Raw genomic sequence first — 17,116 nt, 5'->3', positions numbered from 1 at the left:
TAGTATTTATTATTACACATTTTGACCCAACTTCAAGATGAGAAAAATGGATGGCCTGTCACGAGATTCAGAAACGCTCGGTTCAACTTCTAATAATTTATCGAAAAAATATGGTTTTTAAGTCGTAAACGTGAAAAAGTGGACTAAACGGAACAAAAAATCATTCGGCTCCCAGGTCATGAATAGTTTGCTATCCAGTACAATTGATCAAGTGTGAAGTGTTCCAATCCGCCATTTTAATTGATATAGTAGTTGAACGAAAGAAGCTGGATGATCTACGAAAACATCAATTTAAGGTAACTTAAATGTTTTATCAAGTGATTTTTTTAGATCAATATATATCTTTGAAATCAGTCGTAAATGAATATTGAAATTTCAAAATTTTGAAACAAAGCCTTCCGAAAGGCTTTGTTTCAAAAGAAAACTATAAAGGTGTTTCTGGTGAAGTATATACAGCCATCCCGTATATTTCTTATCCTATAGTGAGTGGAAAAATTTCCCGAAACACGTCGAATCATTTTGTTTGGGGACATCTTTTGACGTATATTTCAGGCTTGAACGAGCAACCCCCTAATAGGGGGCACTTCAACCCCTCCAACTTGATTAGGGGAGAGGGGTTGACTGATATTTTATTCGAAAGGACTTGGAAGCCTATTTACAACGGTGTATCAAAAACATAAATCTCATGATATCAAGCCCTCTTTACAAACTGAAACAATTTTCAGAAAATCACATTCTTGAAAAAATTGAATGATTTTATCATCATGCCTGCAATCGAAAAAATCAAATCTGCGTGTTCAAATCAAATGTTCAAATTGTCCTCCATTGAATTCCATACAATAATACAATTTCGACTGAAAACCGTCTCTGACATGGTTCAGCATAATTGGAGTTATTTGACGACACTCATTCATAATTCTTTGGCGTAGTTCGTCCAAATTTTCAGGGTGAATCACAAAAATCTTGGACTTGAGATGTCCCCACAAGAAGAAGTTCAGAGGGTTTAGGTCAGGAGCTCGGGCAGGCCACTCCATAGGACCTCTTCTTCCAATCCAACGACCGGGGTATTGCGAATTGAGATATTTGCGAACTGGTGCGGTGTAGTGCGAATTTGATGAATCCACTTTCTCTGTAGTTTTGAGTAAATCGAAGAAAACGTGTATTATATGCAATCGTTGGTATATTTTTGAGTAATTTTTTGGCGATCTACGTGATGAAGGTTAATCTTTGTAATCCCGAGATTTTGGTGAAATTGATTCTATAGCATTTTTCAAAAATAGAATGATTATTGGATTTATCAGCGTTTGCACAAAACTCAAATTTTAGCGATTTTTGGTCAAAATTTTCCCCCAAAAAGCATTTTTCATTAACGCATTCAGTAAGGAGGAGAATATGATGAAAATTTAAAGAAAAATAAATTACGGGCGAAATTGAATGGCAAAGTTGTAGGCATTAAAAAGATCCACAACTTTTGTATTCACAATTTTTCTACATAATCTCACAATTTATGTGAAAAGTTCAAATAACCAAAGTTTTGATTTTTTATTTTTATATTGAAAAAATAAATGAAATTTAGTGAAAATTCACCTTTTCATGTCACACTGTAATTTATTTGGGTAAATATTCGTTTTAAGGACACTCGGCGATTTTGAAAAAATTTTTTAGCGTACTTACGTATTTTGATGTGTAGATTATGAATCCGAAAGGAAAAAGCTGCGTTCTCCCTTATTTACCAAGTTACAACCCTTCAAACTTCAGAAAAGTTTCAGCCTTCTTTTTCACAAGATAAAAGTTGTTGAACAGTGAAATTCGAGGTGTTCTAGGTTGAACCTCAAAACGATGAGCATCCACAGTCCGTTGCGTATTTCTGATATGTACGCTCTTGGTGGATTCAAAATGCAACACCCTGTATTTGTGTTTCTTTTAGTTTAAAAAAATATATTATTCGTTCATGTTCACACTGTTTTGATATCATTCTGCCTCGAACCCCTCAACTTCATTTTAAAATCATAAAAATAGTATTTGATTTCCAACTTCTTATACAGGATCGTTCAAAAGACTTATTGATGCCACCATGAACTACGATATCGTTCAAATGTCCGCCGCGGCTTCTCTGGCTGGAGCGCCTCCAAAACGTCCAATTATCCATGATTCTGGCACATAAATCAGGATGAATTGTACTAACGACATGGGTTATGTTGACTGTGTTCTATGGCTATGGCTATGGTCTGTGGTATGGTCTGTGGCATTTGCATACATCTGCGACTTAAGAAACCCTACCAAAAAAAGTCTAAAGGGGTCAAATCGCATGATCTTGGTGGCCAGTTCACATCACCGTCACATGAGCTGTTTGGCACGTAGTGCAGTTCTGTTGAAACCACATGTTGTTGATGCCCAGTTTATCCAATTCAGGCCAAAATAGTTGGTGATCATCGACCTATAGTGCTCGCTGTTGATAGACTGGGAAATTTTGACCCCATTTTTTACCGTCTGCCTTTTTCAAAGGACATATTTAGAGATACAAACAACAGTATTATGCGTTAAACGAATGTTTTCACATGTTACACATGCTCAAACATTAACTCTAGTTTGCATAAAAACAAGCTTCTTTGACCAACATTTTACCGTCTGCCATTCATGCGACCGGAAGGCTAGGTTACGCAACCTACAAAAAAATAATTGGCAGACGGTTACATGATGGTGTTGGTTCTTGAACATTTTCAGGCGTATCAGGTCATTCGTACCAGTTAAATGTATACTGTCCATTATCATTGTGACACCAGCCATAATTCAATGAGTCTAATTGAGATGGAATGTTTTCAAAACAATTGGTCGAGATGTTAATGTATGCTGTTCTTCAAATTTGTTGCTGTAACTCTCTGGCACATGGTGGTAGATTGGAAGCGTCAAACAATGAAACTTGTTTCTTGAAAGACGCCATATCATCTTTCACTCCGTAATGTCTTTCAAATATCCAAACTCTCGCTTCAAAAAAAATCGTTTTAAAATCTGTTTTTCCGTTAACCAGCTGTCGCACGCCTATGAAAGACAACCCACAGAAGTCGAAACTTGTGCGAGCTAAGGATTAACGAGGTCTTACCTTTTGAGGTATGATTCCTAACACATACGGCACATAAATTCTTAGATTATTGATACAGTGTCGGCAACCAAAGAAGCAAAAGCTTTTTCAAACTTTGCATTGCCCATTAAAATCGACAAAGGTTATTTTTACCCTTTTTGTAAAAAGCTGCTGTAAAATAACAGCCGGTTAAGGCATGGAATGCAGGTAAACCAGCATAAAGCTGAAAGCCAAGAGCTCGGCCGATTTATGTGGCATTTATGAATCTGCAATTGTTTCCAAAACCAAATTGTGAAGTAACATTAACACTTGTATCATCACAAATTGTCTACCACTCTCGAATAAAGATTCTTCTGAAAATTGACAGTTCATCTACATATATTGGATGGAAACAACGGCAGATGGTAAAACGTTGGTCCAAGTTATTACTTTTTTTCTGAAAATTATAAAATATTTTTCAGTTGTATAAACACGATCTACTCGTCTGCCGATTGACGATTTGTCTACCTAATAATAATATATATTGCAAGGAAACAATAGCAGACGGTAAAATGTCGGTAAAAGTTATTACTTTTTTTAACAAATCAAAAAATTTTTTTCAGTTGTATGAACACGATCTATTCGTCTGCCATTAATTTTTCTCTGTATTTTTAATACTGAAGTTTATATCTTACCAAGTTTTATACGGTAAAAAAATGTTCAGAGACACTGCAAAAAATTGTTAATCAACTGATGGCTATAAATTATTAATACACCGGCAAACCGGCTGCGTTATGAACATTCGTTTATTTCATGGCACTGTTAGTCTACGTTGTGCTTGGCAGACGGTGAAAAATTGATTTTGGTTATATTAAAAATGCATGCTTTAGCCAGAACACCATGTAACCGTCTGCCAATTATTTTTTGTGGGTTGCGTAAACTAGCCTTTTGGTCGCGTGAATGGCAGACGGTAAAATGGTGGTCAAAGAAGATTTTTTTGTGCAAACTAGAGTTGATGTTTAAGCATGTGTAACATGAGAAAAAAATTCGTTCAACGCATAATACTGTTGCTTGTAGCTGTTAATATGTTCTCTGAAAAAGGCAGACGGTAAAAAATGGAGTCAAAATTTCTGTCACGGACTCCCGGTCTATGGCAGCGATGCCCTGGCCAACGTCGTTCTCAAAAAATATGGACTGTTGACGCTGCCAGCCCAAAATACACACCAGTGACTTTTTTCGCATGCATTGGATGCTCTTGGATCTTATGTGGATTGGTATCGTCCCAAATTCGACAATTTTGTTTGTTCACATATCACGTATTGTTTGATAAAATCATTCTATTATTTGCACGTTTGATGATGATTTGGAAAAGCAGACTAAATAAGTGACAACTAATTTGACAAATGTAGCTTCAACAAGATGACCGTTTTCGATTGTCAAAGTTCAGAAGTCTCTTTGGAAAACCCTATACAGTGTGTAGAAGCCAAATGGAATGAATTCATTATTTCGGTTACGGTACATATTTCAACAATTTTCCGATACACGTCAAATTTAAATGTCACCCCTACTTCCAACCCCCGTCGAATGACAGGTACAACCCCCAATTTTTCAAATATGAAGTGTAGATTTGTGATATATCGTTTCAAAGGTCTCTTCATTCTCTATACAAAAATGTTATCGCTTTCAAGTTCATTGCAACAATTAAGATAAAATAAATTAAAATCATGTGGTTACTGAAATTCGATAAAATACACTCATAACTTATTGAAATATACTCAAAACTTATTTCATGTTGAGGTATTGATAATAAGAAAGTACCTAAGCAAAAAACATAGCAATGATCTTTTTAGATGGTATCCTTTAAAAAACTGTAAATAATTTTCGTGGCAACGTTAGTTTAAAACGCCTTTTCAACTTGTTACATCAGTTGTCAGTATTTCAATTTGAGTTTCAAGTTCGTTAACTTCAAGTCTGACAAATGGTTAGATTAACGGAAATGCGTGAAATAACAGTTTCACAAATGATTGGTTACGAAAATAGAACACGAACACAACAGGAAGTAGCTCGCATATTTATAATAATAATAAATAGGCTTCATTTTACGTGCCGGAGTTTAGCAAAGTGATATTCTTCCACTCAAACACGTTTGAAAAAAAATTACAAAAAATAAATGGCAATTCCAGAACAAAAGTAAAATTAAATACAAATGTTTGTATTTGGATCGCTGTTGACTGAGCAATTCAGTTTTAAGTTTACTTTCGAATAGCGGTAGTGATGAATTTTTCAAAGATTCACTGAATGAATGATACATTATTACAGCATGATACGTGAAGGACCGTTCATAGATGGTGCTGTTATGACTCGGAATGTCAAAATTATTGTTGAATCTAAGGTTTCTTGAATGTATTTGATATCTGAGAAGGAGTTTTTTCACCAAATAAGTAGGTTGATTTTTTTTATCAGTTCGTGAATGAAACAAGTGAAATGCAATTCTCTTCTGTTTTGCATTTTTAATCAGTTTATTTGATTGATTGAAGGGGTCACATGATCTCTGTAAATCAAGCTGAATATTATTGAAATGCAGGCTTTCTGTACTTTCTGAATTCTTGTAGTAGTTATAGAATTGATACAAGGGCCATATACGACATCGCAATAATTGAACAGGATAGAATCAGTACGTCTGAAAGAGTAATTTTAAAAGACCTGCTAAGATAGTGTCTGAATACAGATATTTCAGATTAAGGTTAAGACAATGATGCTCCGAAATCTGAACAAGATTTTTCATATCATTATTGAGTGATGTTCCATGATCAATAAGCTGACTAACTCCATCGGAGTACCTAATACAGGTTAGTGTCGTCTGCATATGTATGGATGTTGAATAACTAAAAACCTTGGAGAAGTCAGATGTGTAGATAATAAAGAGTAGCGGAGCAAGAATTTGATGGTCATATGGGGCAGATAAAAGAAGCAGCTGGCAATGCAATAAGTGATGAACTAAAATTAGATGTAAGTTTGAGGAAAACGCACATACATCGAAAAGACAGGCATCTACTACATTCAATGTTAGCCATATATCAATGGTAAACATATTAAAAGAAAATTAAATCGATTTCTATAAATTGATACCTACTCAGGAGATCATGGAGAAGGCTTTTGATAGAACAACTTATTTTTGTCAGCAAATGATGGATATGTTGGATAACAATATCATCCAATTAGAAGACGTTATATTTTCTGATGAGTGTATTTTGTCTCTTAACGGTCATGCTCATCGGCAAAATTGCCGCTACTGGTTAACGGAAAATCTTCACGGGATGAGAGATAAACACACGCAGTACCCTCAAAAGGTTAAGGTTTGGCAGGTCCCTTTTTCATTGAGGGCAACTTAAGTTTAGCAAATGTTTATCCTCATCCAGGAAACCCTCAAGTTCATCCTGCTGGATGAAGCACCACCACATCACCAAGTTAATGTCCGGCAATACGTCGATACAACATTTCACAATCGGTGGATAGGGAGGCGAGAATCGATTGAATGGCCTGCGCGATCACCTGATCTTTCATCATTAGATTTCTTTTTATGGGGATATGTGGAGAGCAATGTGTATAGAACTGAACCTTCAGATTTGAATGACTTTATAAAAACAAATAACGCTTGCGATCAGGTTGGTCACGCCTGATATGTTAAATAATGTTATAAGACATTTTTATTTGAGATTAGGATGTAGCCAAGACGTTCGCGGTGAACATTTTGAACATCTACTTTGTTAACGTACATAGTTCTTTTTCGTATTCTACATTTCATTACGTTTTCATTCAGTTTTTGATTGTATCTTATAGAATTTCGGTAACCCCATGATTTTAATTTATTTTATCTCAATTTTTGCAATAAATTTGAAAGCGATAACATTTTCAAATAGGGGATTGAGAGACCTTTCGAACGATATATCACAAACCTATACTTTCCATTTAAAAAATTGAGGGTTGTACCTGTATTTCCAAGGGGGTTGAAGAGAGGAGTGGCATTTTTATGTTGATGAATGTCAAATCATAATTTACATTCGACGTGTTTCGGGATTTTTTTATATATGTACAGTAACCGAAATAATGAATTTATTCCATTTGGCTCTTACATACTTTATATCTTCCGCTAGTGAAATATTATGGGGCAATTTTTACAGCGAGACTTTCATGCACACCTCCCTGTCTTTCAAACCTCACAAGGTTTGTGTGATTTTATTCAGTTTTTTTGTTTTCAGGATAGAGTTAGAAACCTGAAAAAGAAAAATATCAATCTCCCCAATGGAAGGACATAGAGTTTTCATTACTGGAATTCCCAGTGAGACGGATAACAGAGACTTGGAGTCTTTTTTCAGACCTTATGGCCCCATAAGGGTACTTTTCATTAGAAACCAGCATGCTTTCGTAGAGTTCCGAAGTACAGCCAATGCTGAACTTGCCATATCCGAGCTAAGCACTGCAAATTTTCTGGGACAACGTATTACACTTGATACAACTCCTAGTGCTTTCTATGGCGACAGCTGCCTGATTGTTAGAAACTTAACACCAAATATTGGTTGGAGGGAGCTCAGAGATCATATGAACCGAGCTGGGGAGGTTTTTTTCGTTTCAGTCAACCCCGATCAGGGAAATGAAGGAAGGGTATATTTTACTTCTCAGTTTGGGATGATGAATGCGATTGAACTACTGCAGGAAAGCGAACTGGATGGTACACGGATTCGTTTAATTCCATCTGAACGGGAATCTGGGATACCCGGCCTTAGTTCTGGCGAACTCGGAGAACAAAGCAATTCTTCTAGATCACATAGCCCATCGATAAGTAGATCTCCTCCCAATATTTCCCCTGAAAACAGTCGTTCTAGTAGTTTACAGGAACAAGAAGTATCTAGTTTGAGCTCACGTAGCCATAGTTCCCGCATAGAACAAGACTTGATAGGAAGAAGCACCCCTCCCATGTCAGACAGTTCATCCAGGAGTAGGTCTTCACAGAATAGTTCTAGAGCACACAATTCTGAGAGTGCAGACGGATCTAGTTCTATATCTCAGAGCAACTCTGCCCATCTGCTAAGGAATACCTCATTGATTTCTACCCATCCACGATCCCACAGCCCAACAAGAAGTAGCTCCTCTTCCCGGGAGAGTCCTATCAGAACAACTCGTTCCAATAATACAGAGGTCTCCCATGAAGGGCAGTCCACAGCGGCATCTCCTCCGATTAGTATGGAAGTAGACCTAGACGACACAAGAAAAAAACTCCTTCGTTCTCAAAGAAAGTCTAGGCCTAGAAATCGTTCTCAAAGTTCAACAGCAATCAAGAAAACTCGAAACAATTCACCTGGAACATCTCGTACTGATAATGCAGAAGCTGTTCGAAATGAATCCAGAACGAGTTCAAGCAGTCGTTTATCTCGTCGCAGATCTCGCAGTCATTTCGAAAGTGAAGAAAACAGTGATTGTCTCAACCAGACAAAAGACAGTTCCTCCTCTCAGAGTTGTCATCCGCAAACATCTGACTCTAGTAGTGTAGAGGCAATAATAGATGAACTTCGATTGGGTTCATTCAGTCCTAGTGCATGTCATCTAGAAGAGTCCAGGTCTGAGAGCACATCCAAAACTTCACCAGCAAATATGGAAATCCTCGAAGGGGATAGTGCAACCTCTCAGGATATTTCTAATGTAGATGGAGATGCAAGTCGGGATGAACCGAGGCCTACAGCTCCTCAGGACATTGCGATGGCGAGTACCTCTAGTTTCGGATTCACGTCAACATCTAAACAACCAGACAGCTACCCACCCTCTGAGAGAAAACCTGTGAAGCGCGGTCTGCCTATGTCTACTTTATATGGCAAACGTATGAAAGATGACGACAATGTCAGTGATAACCCTTCTCGATGTGACGTTGCCCCATCTACTTCTGCCGATGAGGTTCTTCAACAGAATGAATTACGACGTAGCTTGCCAAGCTGTAGTACAGGCTCTCCGAGTAGGTTCGAAGACAGAACTCATTCTAGTAAAACAATTGTTCCCTGGTTCGAGAGAGAGAATGAGTCCAGTCCCCGGAGGAGGTACAGACTCAATAGTTTGGGGTTGATCCAAGAAAGAATTGAAAATAGACTACGCGCCCAAAGTGAAACGCCCGAAGGAGCATCCACGTCCAGAATTCGTTATGAGAATGACGACATTCTGAGTCTGTTCAAATGGCGGTTAGTTTGTCGTAGTGAAGATAAACTTGTAGGTTACTTCAGGTCCAGGCATATTAATCGAGTTGGTTCAACGAACACAATCTCTGCGCCTCCCTCCCCGTCTGCAGATACGGAAGAAAACGTGAACAGACCTATTTCTCCCATTCCCTCCACTTCTGCAAGGAAGGCACCGAAACGTTCCAGTTCTATGCCGGCTTTAAGCACAAAATCAAAACGTTCTAGATGTTCTGAAAAAAAAGGCTGTTCTGAAAGTTGGTCAGATTCCAGTAGTTCTTCCAGTAGTTCTCTTTCCAACAGTTTTTCTTTCAACAACTCGTTATGACAGAGTGAACGAGCTGAATACATGGAAAGAAAAATGTCTCGTTGAGGCTGTACAGTAAACAATCGACAAAATGATAGAGTTCATTCATGAAGATTTCGTGAATGACTGAAGATGTAATAGGTGTGATTGTCGCATTATGCCTCTTTGGGTACTATTGAACGATACCAAAAAGTTGACACTTTTTTTATTTGCGAAGATATTTCTTTCCAATATTCCCAAGCATTCGACAAGCATCGAATAAATTATCATTGTTTAATACCGCCCTGCCAATCCTATGGATAGTAGTGAGGTTATGTTCATTTATATACCGAAAAAATCATGAATTCTTCATTATTTTAGAAATATGAAAAAATAATATACGAAGTTACTGAGGGATTCTAAGGATCAGAAAATTCACCAAAATAGGAGTACTAAAAGAAGTTAATATCTAATTTTCTTTCAGTAGTACCTTCATAACAAAAAATGTGCTGGAATTTTAATTATTGGTTTCTGGAATAGGCACGCAATTCCTCTCAAGAACTTTGGATGAGCTTTACATGAGACGAATTGAATCATCGCCAGCTCATTTCTCTTCAACAAAAATGTCATATTTTCATTACCAGTCAATTTCCACGAGATATCATAGCCTAAAGTTTCTATTGAACACCGTGAAAGCTGAATGGGGTGAATTATCAGGGCCATGATGAAAAAAATTAATTCAACTGATGATCAACAAATTTTTTTCTCAGGAATATCAAAGCCAATCCAAAATGTAAATATTGTCATAATACAGTCAAAAATGAAATTGGTGATTCTTCTGGTTTTTTTTTTCGTGAATCTTCAAGACCAAAAGAGCAACAGTCGATTTTTAATATCGTTCAAAAGTACTTAAAAATAGTCAACTTTCCCAAGATTCGACTCGTTTTCTTACTGTTTCTGAGATACCTATGCATAGACTCAAATTTGACTAGCATTGTATGTAATTTTGTTTTTCAAAGCGTTCTGTTAATAGCCTCCATTTTCATGTAGAAATTGTATTTGAGCTCTGGAGAAGAGATCAGCACATATTTAGACTGGCACACACAACTTTCAAACAAAGTTTCTGACAATGATGTAGAAGAAACAAAATTAATTTTTATAATGCTTTAACATTGACCCAACCAGGAGTGACTGAATCAAATTGAAGCTATATGAAATGGAAATGAAAATTTTTGAACCACAATTTTTGTTATATAAATCTGTGATATTATTGAAATTTCTTTTTGAATAGGTCTTTGATATTTTCTTTATATTTTTTATTGAATTCAAACTATAATCATTCACGAAGACTATTTAGGAAGGAAAATTATACATATTACAATAACAAAATTAAAAAATAGATATAAGAATTTCCTTCAATGAAAATGTTGTTTTAATATGTTATTTATGTTTTTAGTATCTTATTTTACCTATTTGTACTTATATGTCTCATATTTTCATCCATTCAGTGACTGATGTATGATCATTACACTTATTGTTTTATTCACAACAATTATAATATATTTATAATTCATATTGTTTCATTTCACAAAATAGTAAACACGACAAGAAAACTCTGTGTGAAGAAGCAATAAAGTGGGCAGCAACAATAACAGTGTATCTTGCCAAATCTTCTACAATCTCTTGAAAATTGAATTGTCAAGAAGAACTTTATATAGTATAGAATACAATTTTCTACAACACCTATGAACCTTTTCGAATAAAAGTAACATAACATCATTATCATTATGTTATTTTGAAAGTTTTCTCCATTTTAATGACATGTGTGTGACATGTGAAAAAATTCAACTCACAAAATACAAATTTTACTGAGCTATATCAAACAATTCCAAAATACAAGTGAGCTTATTGAAATTTAGATTTTCAAATGATAATGTATATTATTGATTTTCAACATATTTTTCACAGTGGTCTATTTCCTCACGATTGCCTTTTATCAAAAGAAAAATCTTACTTGTCTCCAAATTCATGAAATCATGTTTAGATCACTTCGTGGAATAATCAAGGGTTATATTCCGTGTGCATCAAGTTGAATCGAAAATAATATCATAAACCTCAAAATTGTATCCATGAATTTGAATTTTGTAACAAATAATTTGACATTTCTATAGTAACACCATCACATAACCAGCGTGATTAAACAAAGAGATCATAGGACCAGTATCTATTGTCTGTTGCTCGATTGGAATTGCTCAAAAATAACGAAATTTATCTGAAAAAAACATTCATCTGAGACAATTTCATGTCAAGTTATACTAGTCAATATTACTTTTTTCTTATTAGTCAGTGGGCTATGCTTCGAGACTGGCAGTGAACAAATCTAAAGAAATGAACTTTGAACGCTCAAGCCAGTCTCGAATATACATACCTACACAGTAGGTTGAATGGACTGACGCCTATCAGAAAACAACTACTTCCCTGGCTAATACCACGAAGGGCGTTGGATTATATCCGACAGGCGTCAGTGCAGGAATCTCCACAGAAAATTTCCTGAATTTTTCTCATTTGAATGCATCAATACTAGTATGGGAATCAAATTAAATCAATTTTGCATTAATCAATTCATTCGGTTCTATAAATATAGTATTGTCCGGCTCATCCGCCATCTTTTGAACCATATACACAATACTTTTTGAGCCTTCTTTACAAACAAAAATTTTTGGCAGAAAGTGTTTTTCCTTGCAGTTATGACTTGTGATACGAAAAATGTATATACAATTAAATAAAAGATGTTAGCATTTTGGAATTATCACTATTTTTCAGTAAGTATACATGTCCTAGTAGTTTAGTTTCACATGTGATTTTTATCAAGTTCAAAAAAAATCTCTCTAAAATCTGTTTTTCCGTTAACCAGCTGTCGCACCCCGACGAACGACAACCCTCAGAAGTCAAAATTTGTGCGAGCTAAGGACTAACGAGGTCTTACTTTTCAAAGTGTGATTCCTAACACGGGTTGGACGATAGCAAGTGAAAATCGATCGTTCAGTCTGTGGCTTGAACTATCGACTCACACTTTGGCTGATTGACTGAGTGAACAAAGCACTCACGTCGAATCGATAGGCTACCGTCCAAAGTTGAATGGTTAATATTGTAATATTTCTATGGCGACAATGTCGACTGATGATGGAAGTGTAAACAAAACGTCAAATAAATCACCATGAACGAGGTTGTTTCCTGTTGAGTTCAGTATGAGATTTGACTTTTTCATTATAATTCGTTATTCTGATTCACATAATGTGCATTTCTTCAATGTCCCCCCTTTTATTTTTTGAACGGGTCAACTCAAAAAATTGAAATTTGGGAATCACACGTTAAAAGGTGAGACCTCGTTAGTCCTTAGCTCGCACGAGTTTCTCAACTTCTGAGAGTTGTCTTTCGTATGGGGGCGACAGCTGATTAACGGAGAAACAGATTTTTGAACAGATAATGAAATTAATGAATGAATACTTTATTTTGAAGTGAAATTTACAGATGAAACTTTTAAGATGGCGACTGGGCGCCATCTGGGAAAAAAATTAAAAGAAAAGGGGGGTCTTGTGACACATTTTTTTGAAGCTCCCGGCAAATGCTTCGCAATCCTAGAATATAATGTCACTATCTTCAACTACTACAAAATGGTGGAACTTTTGATAATTGCTTGAATACATTGACATCTAACTACATAATATAAGGTAATGAGTGTGAGGTCAGTTCAGAAGATGCTCGAAATGGTTGCCTTCTTGACATATGAACAGCCTATCCGATATTTCATGCTGAACATTTTCGAACACAGTAACGTCAATATATCTACAAATATTTATCATTATCTACATTATATCCGATATTGAAGCAGTTTCAGTTTCGTACACCTTTTGCTTCAAATAGCTCCATAGAAAAAGTTCAACGGTGTCAAATCTGGCGAGCGGGCTGGCCATTCTGTAGGGCCTCGACAGCCAATCCAACGACCGGGAAAAGTAGTATCCAAATAGTTTATCACTTGTCTGGAGTAATGTCGTGGTGCTCCATCTTCTTGGAATACAATATCCATGTTACGGGCAACGTGATCAACTGGGCATTATTAATAAGGACCGGCAATTATTAATAATGCCCAAGAGCGATGGGCAAATTGATTAATTCATCACTTTGACCGGACATTATCAATAATGCCCGACGGCCCGTGGTCCATGTAATAAGTCAGTGTTTGAGATAGCTTGAATTTATGACTTTGACCGGGCAGTATGAATAATTCTCTTCTTGTTGTCGGGCAATGTGATGAATTGGTACACGGCAAACCTCGTCATAGCCAATCTTAAAGGTAGGTTTAAAATCAGTCTTGCCATCATTTGACGGGTTAACGGAGAGAGTAAGTAGAGATGACCTTAAGGCAATGTTGGAAGATGGTGATTCCGGTGAAGGTCAAAACGTAATTATGGACAGAGCGGATGATGCCGTATACGAAGACAGCGATAACATAGATGAAAACTCAGCCGCTGTTACTGGTTCTATTTCTGTTACGATTGAACCTGAACCCCGTTCCAAACTAGAACAACAATCTGACGATATTCAACCAGAAAATCAGCAACCTACTTTGGACATGATTAATGAAAACTCTCGACCAGACGATCAACAGCCTTCTGAACTGGAACAACATTCTGCCGATAGTCTACCAGAAAATCAGCAACCCACTGTGAGTGTGGACATAATAAATGGAAACCCGCGAGCAGCCGATCAACAACCTTCTGCCAATATGAGCAATGAAAAGGAAAATTCTGATAATAAAAAGGATGCATCTTTACTCAACGCAAAATCAAACAAAATTTGGAAGGCTCGTAACGCTGCTAATTAATAAGCAAGCCGAAAAAATGTTGGCGCGTTCAAATACAAAATTTCCTATTGCAGAAATAGGCCAAAGCGTTCGCGTTGGGATACCACATTTAGATAGAGCCAAGACGGATAATCGTAATTTAATTGCTATTATTATATCTGTCGAAAAAGAAAAACTTTACAAACTTGGAACTAAACACGGTATTTTAAACCAACTGTACTCCAGAAATGAGTTTACTGTGTGCAAAGAAAAGTTAATTTCGATCGACGATGTGCCAAAAGTTGATGTTACTCTTCATAAACAAAAACACTACAGTTCACCTATTTTATTACTTTGCCCAAGATAGGGTGGGCATTATTCATAATGGCGGGGAAAAGTGATTAATCATGCTGTTTTAATCACATTGCCCAATTGAGTCGGGCATTATGAATACAAACCGGCCATTATTGATAGTGCCCGGACTTATCGAAATGCCCGAAACATCCATATCGAATTGATTAGTATTCGCTTCGACGATTTCAGTGATGAGAGGGTCAATAGTAGTTTCCAGCATATTCAAATACAGTTCTTCTGTTAAATTTTGAATAATAAATAGAGATCCTGCAATATGGTTTTCCAATATTCCTTCCCAAACGTTAATTTTTACTGGATATTGGGTATGTGTTTCCTGGAAAATGTAGGGGTTGGTGTCCCTTCAATTTTTTATAAACAAAAAATAACTTTTTCAACAACCTTATTGGATTATTGGAATTGCCATATGGCCGATAAAAATAAATATTTCTAAAAATATCGATATTAATGTCTGTCTTCAGGAAATTATAAAATGTTCCGCCATTTTGTAGTAGGTAAATATATTGACTTCATATTCTAGGGTTGTGAAGTATTCGTCAGGAGCTTCAAAATAATGTGTCACAAGAACCCTCTTCCTATTTAATTTTTTTTCTCAGGTGGCGCCCAGTCGCAGTCTGTCAATTTCACTTCAAAATAAAGTATTCATGCATTAATTTCATTAAAGAATGGCATTAAAGAAATGCAGTGTATAGTCTTATTTATGGTAACTTGGAATGATTTGAAAAATTTCGAGCTTTCCACATCTGCCTGATTTCTAAAAAAAAATGCTATACAGAGAAACCAAGAATTATTTTTGAAATAACTTCTTGATATTTATACCAGGGTGGTCGCAGAAGTACACAGATTGACCTAGAGATGGCGGTAACGTGTACAGAGCTGCAAGGATATGTTGAAGAATGAATACATTTTTTCCAAAACTTTTGTGTTCTCTGTGTACTTATATATACTTTGTTAATTCTTAGTCTAATTTTTTGTTAATTTTATTGAAAGATATATTTCACAGAGGATGGATTGAATTCAAATTGTTGTTTGATATGAATGGAATTAATACCTTATCTCAACTTAGTTTTCCAAATATTGATATTTCAAAAGAATGTTCATGAAAATTTGTTATGGCTAATTGTCGCGTTGATTTCAGAAAAAACCAATATTGTCCCACTTAGAATATCACTGAAAAATAAACTTGTTTATATTGTATCTCCATTTGGTCAAAGGAATATAGATATGAAAAAATTTCTGAAAAATCAAACCATTTATTCAAACCATTCATTCATTCATTTATTTTATTTACAGGTTTTCACGAAACAGAAATATGTCTGTCAGAACATAAATATACTACTAATTTGTTCGTTACATCAGTTTCTAGAAGAATACTATCAAGGATCAATTTTCAAACATATACATATAAGAAAATAAAAAATATTCTAAGCCACATTTCAGATGAATAATATAAATGCACAAACTCAAAGCCAATCAACCAAACCTTGGTTAGGTATCTCGGTGAATTTATCTACAAAATATGATTATCAAATGTCTAAATCTAGCCCACTGAAAAGGGGCTAGATTTAAACTACAAGTGCAACAGTTGCCACTGGAATCGGAACTGGAATCGGAATCTTTGTTCATTCAACTTTTTTTCAATCGAGCAGCAAATATTTCAAAAGTGATAGGCAATTAGTACCATGTTGTGATTTCACTAGTAAAACCGTTAATGAAAGTCTAACAGAAAGAAATTATAAACAAGAACGGTAGTTATCCGGATAAGCCACGCATTTCCAGAATGTTACAAATTCCGATTTCCATTGTCTGAAAAGGAGTCAACAGTTCAGAAATCTGTGAAAGAAGGAATGAAATCAAAATGATATGCTTGTCTGTATTATTAACCGGATCGAATTATTCTGGTGAGTTATTCAAAATTAAAATAATGACCAGAACTGGAAATGAATCAGTAAAGGGATTGAACAATAAAATGTCAATTATACAGTGTCATCCCCAAAGTATGCAACATATGGGAAACTTCTTTATTGAGGGTTTTTCGACAAAAAGTTGTTCTTGATAAAAGTTTGTGCAACCCCTAAAACTGAAAATGCACTAACAAAATACATTAAAACACACGTAATATACGAGGAGCCTTCAAATATTTGATTTTGAGCCACGAGTAAAGTACTTTTATTTTGAAAAATATCGATTCATCTAGATTTGAAGTCATGGCCATAGTTTAATTTTTTTTAAATGAACATTACGAAAAAAAAATTGCTAAAACGATAGATAGCATCCTGTATAAGACGGTTTATTTTAAAAGCCTGTGATATTACGAATTAAATAACTATGGTGTTGAC

At 35.7% G+C, this 17,116-nt stretch overlaps 1 protein-coding gene across 1 annotated transcript; it reads left to right on the top strand.

The window, feature by feature from the left end:
* Nucleotides 1–143: 143 nt before the first annotated feature.
* On the top strand, nucleotides 144–11,133 carry LOC111505084 (uncharacterized). Its single transcript, XM_023159830.2, has 2 exons — nucleotides 144–296; nucleotides 7,318–11,133. The coding sequence occupies exon 2, from the start codon at nucleotides 7,361–7,363 to the stop codon at nucleotides 9,602–9,604; it is 2,244 nt and encodes a 747-aa protein (XP_023015598.1). The 5' UTR covers nucleotides 144–296; nucleotides 7,318–7,360; the 3' UTR covers nucleotides 9,605–11,133.
* The last annotated feature ends 5,983 nt before the right edge of the window (nucleotides 11,134–17,116 follow it).

Source organism: Leptinotarsa decemlineata, unplaced genomic scaffold, assembly GCF_025532065.1.
Source record: "Leptinotarsa decemlineata unplaced genomic scaffold, Ldec_3_MD MMD2_tig00002082_RagTag_RagTag, whole genome shotgun sequence".
NCBI lineage: Eukaryota > Metazoa > Arthropoda > Insecta > Coleoptera > Chrysomelidae > Leptinotarsa > Leptinotarsa decemlineata.
The sequence above is the reverse complement of the archived record's forward strand: the minus strand, read 5'-3'. Positions and strand labels throughout refer to the sequence as shown.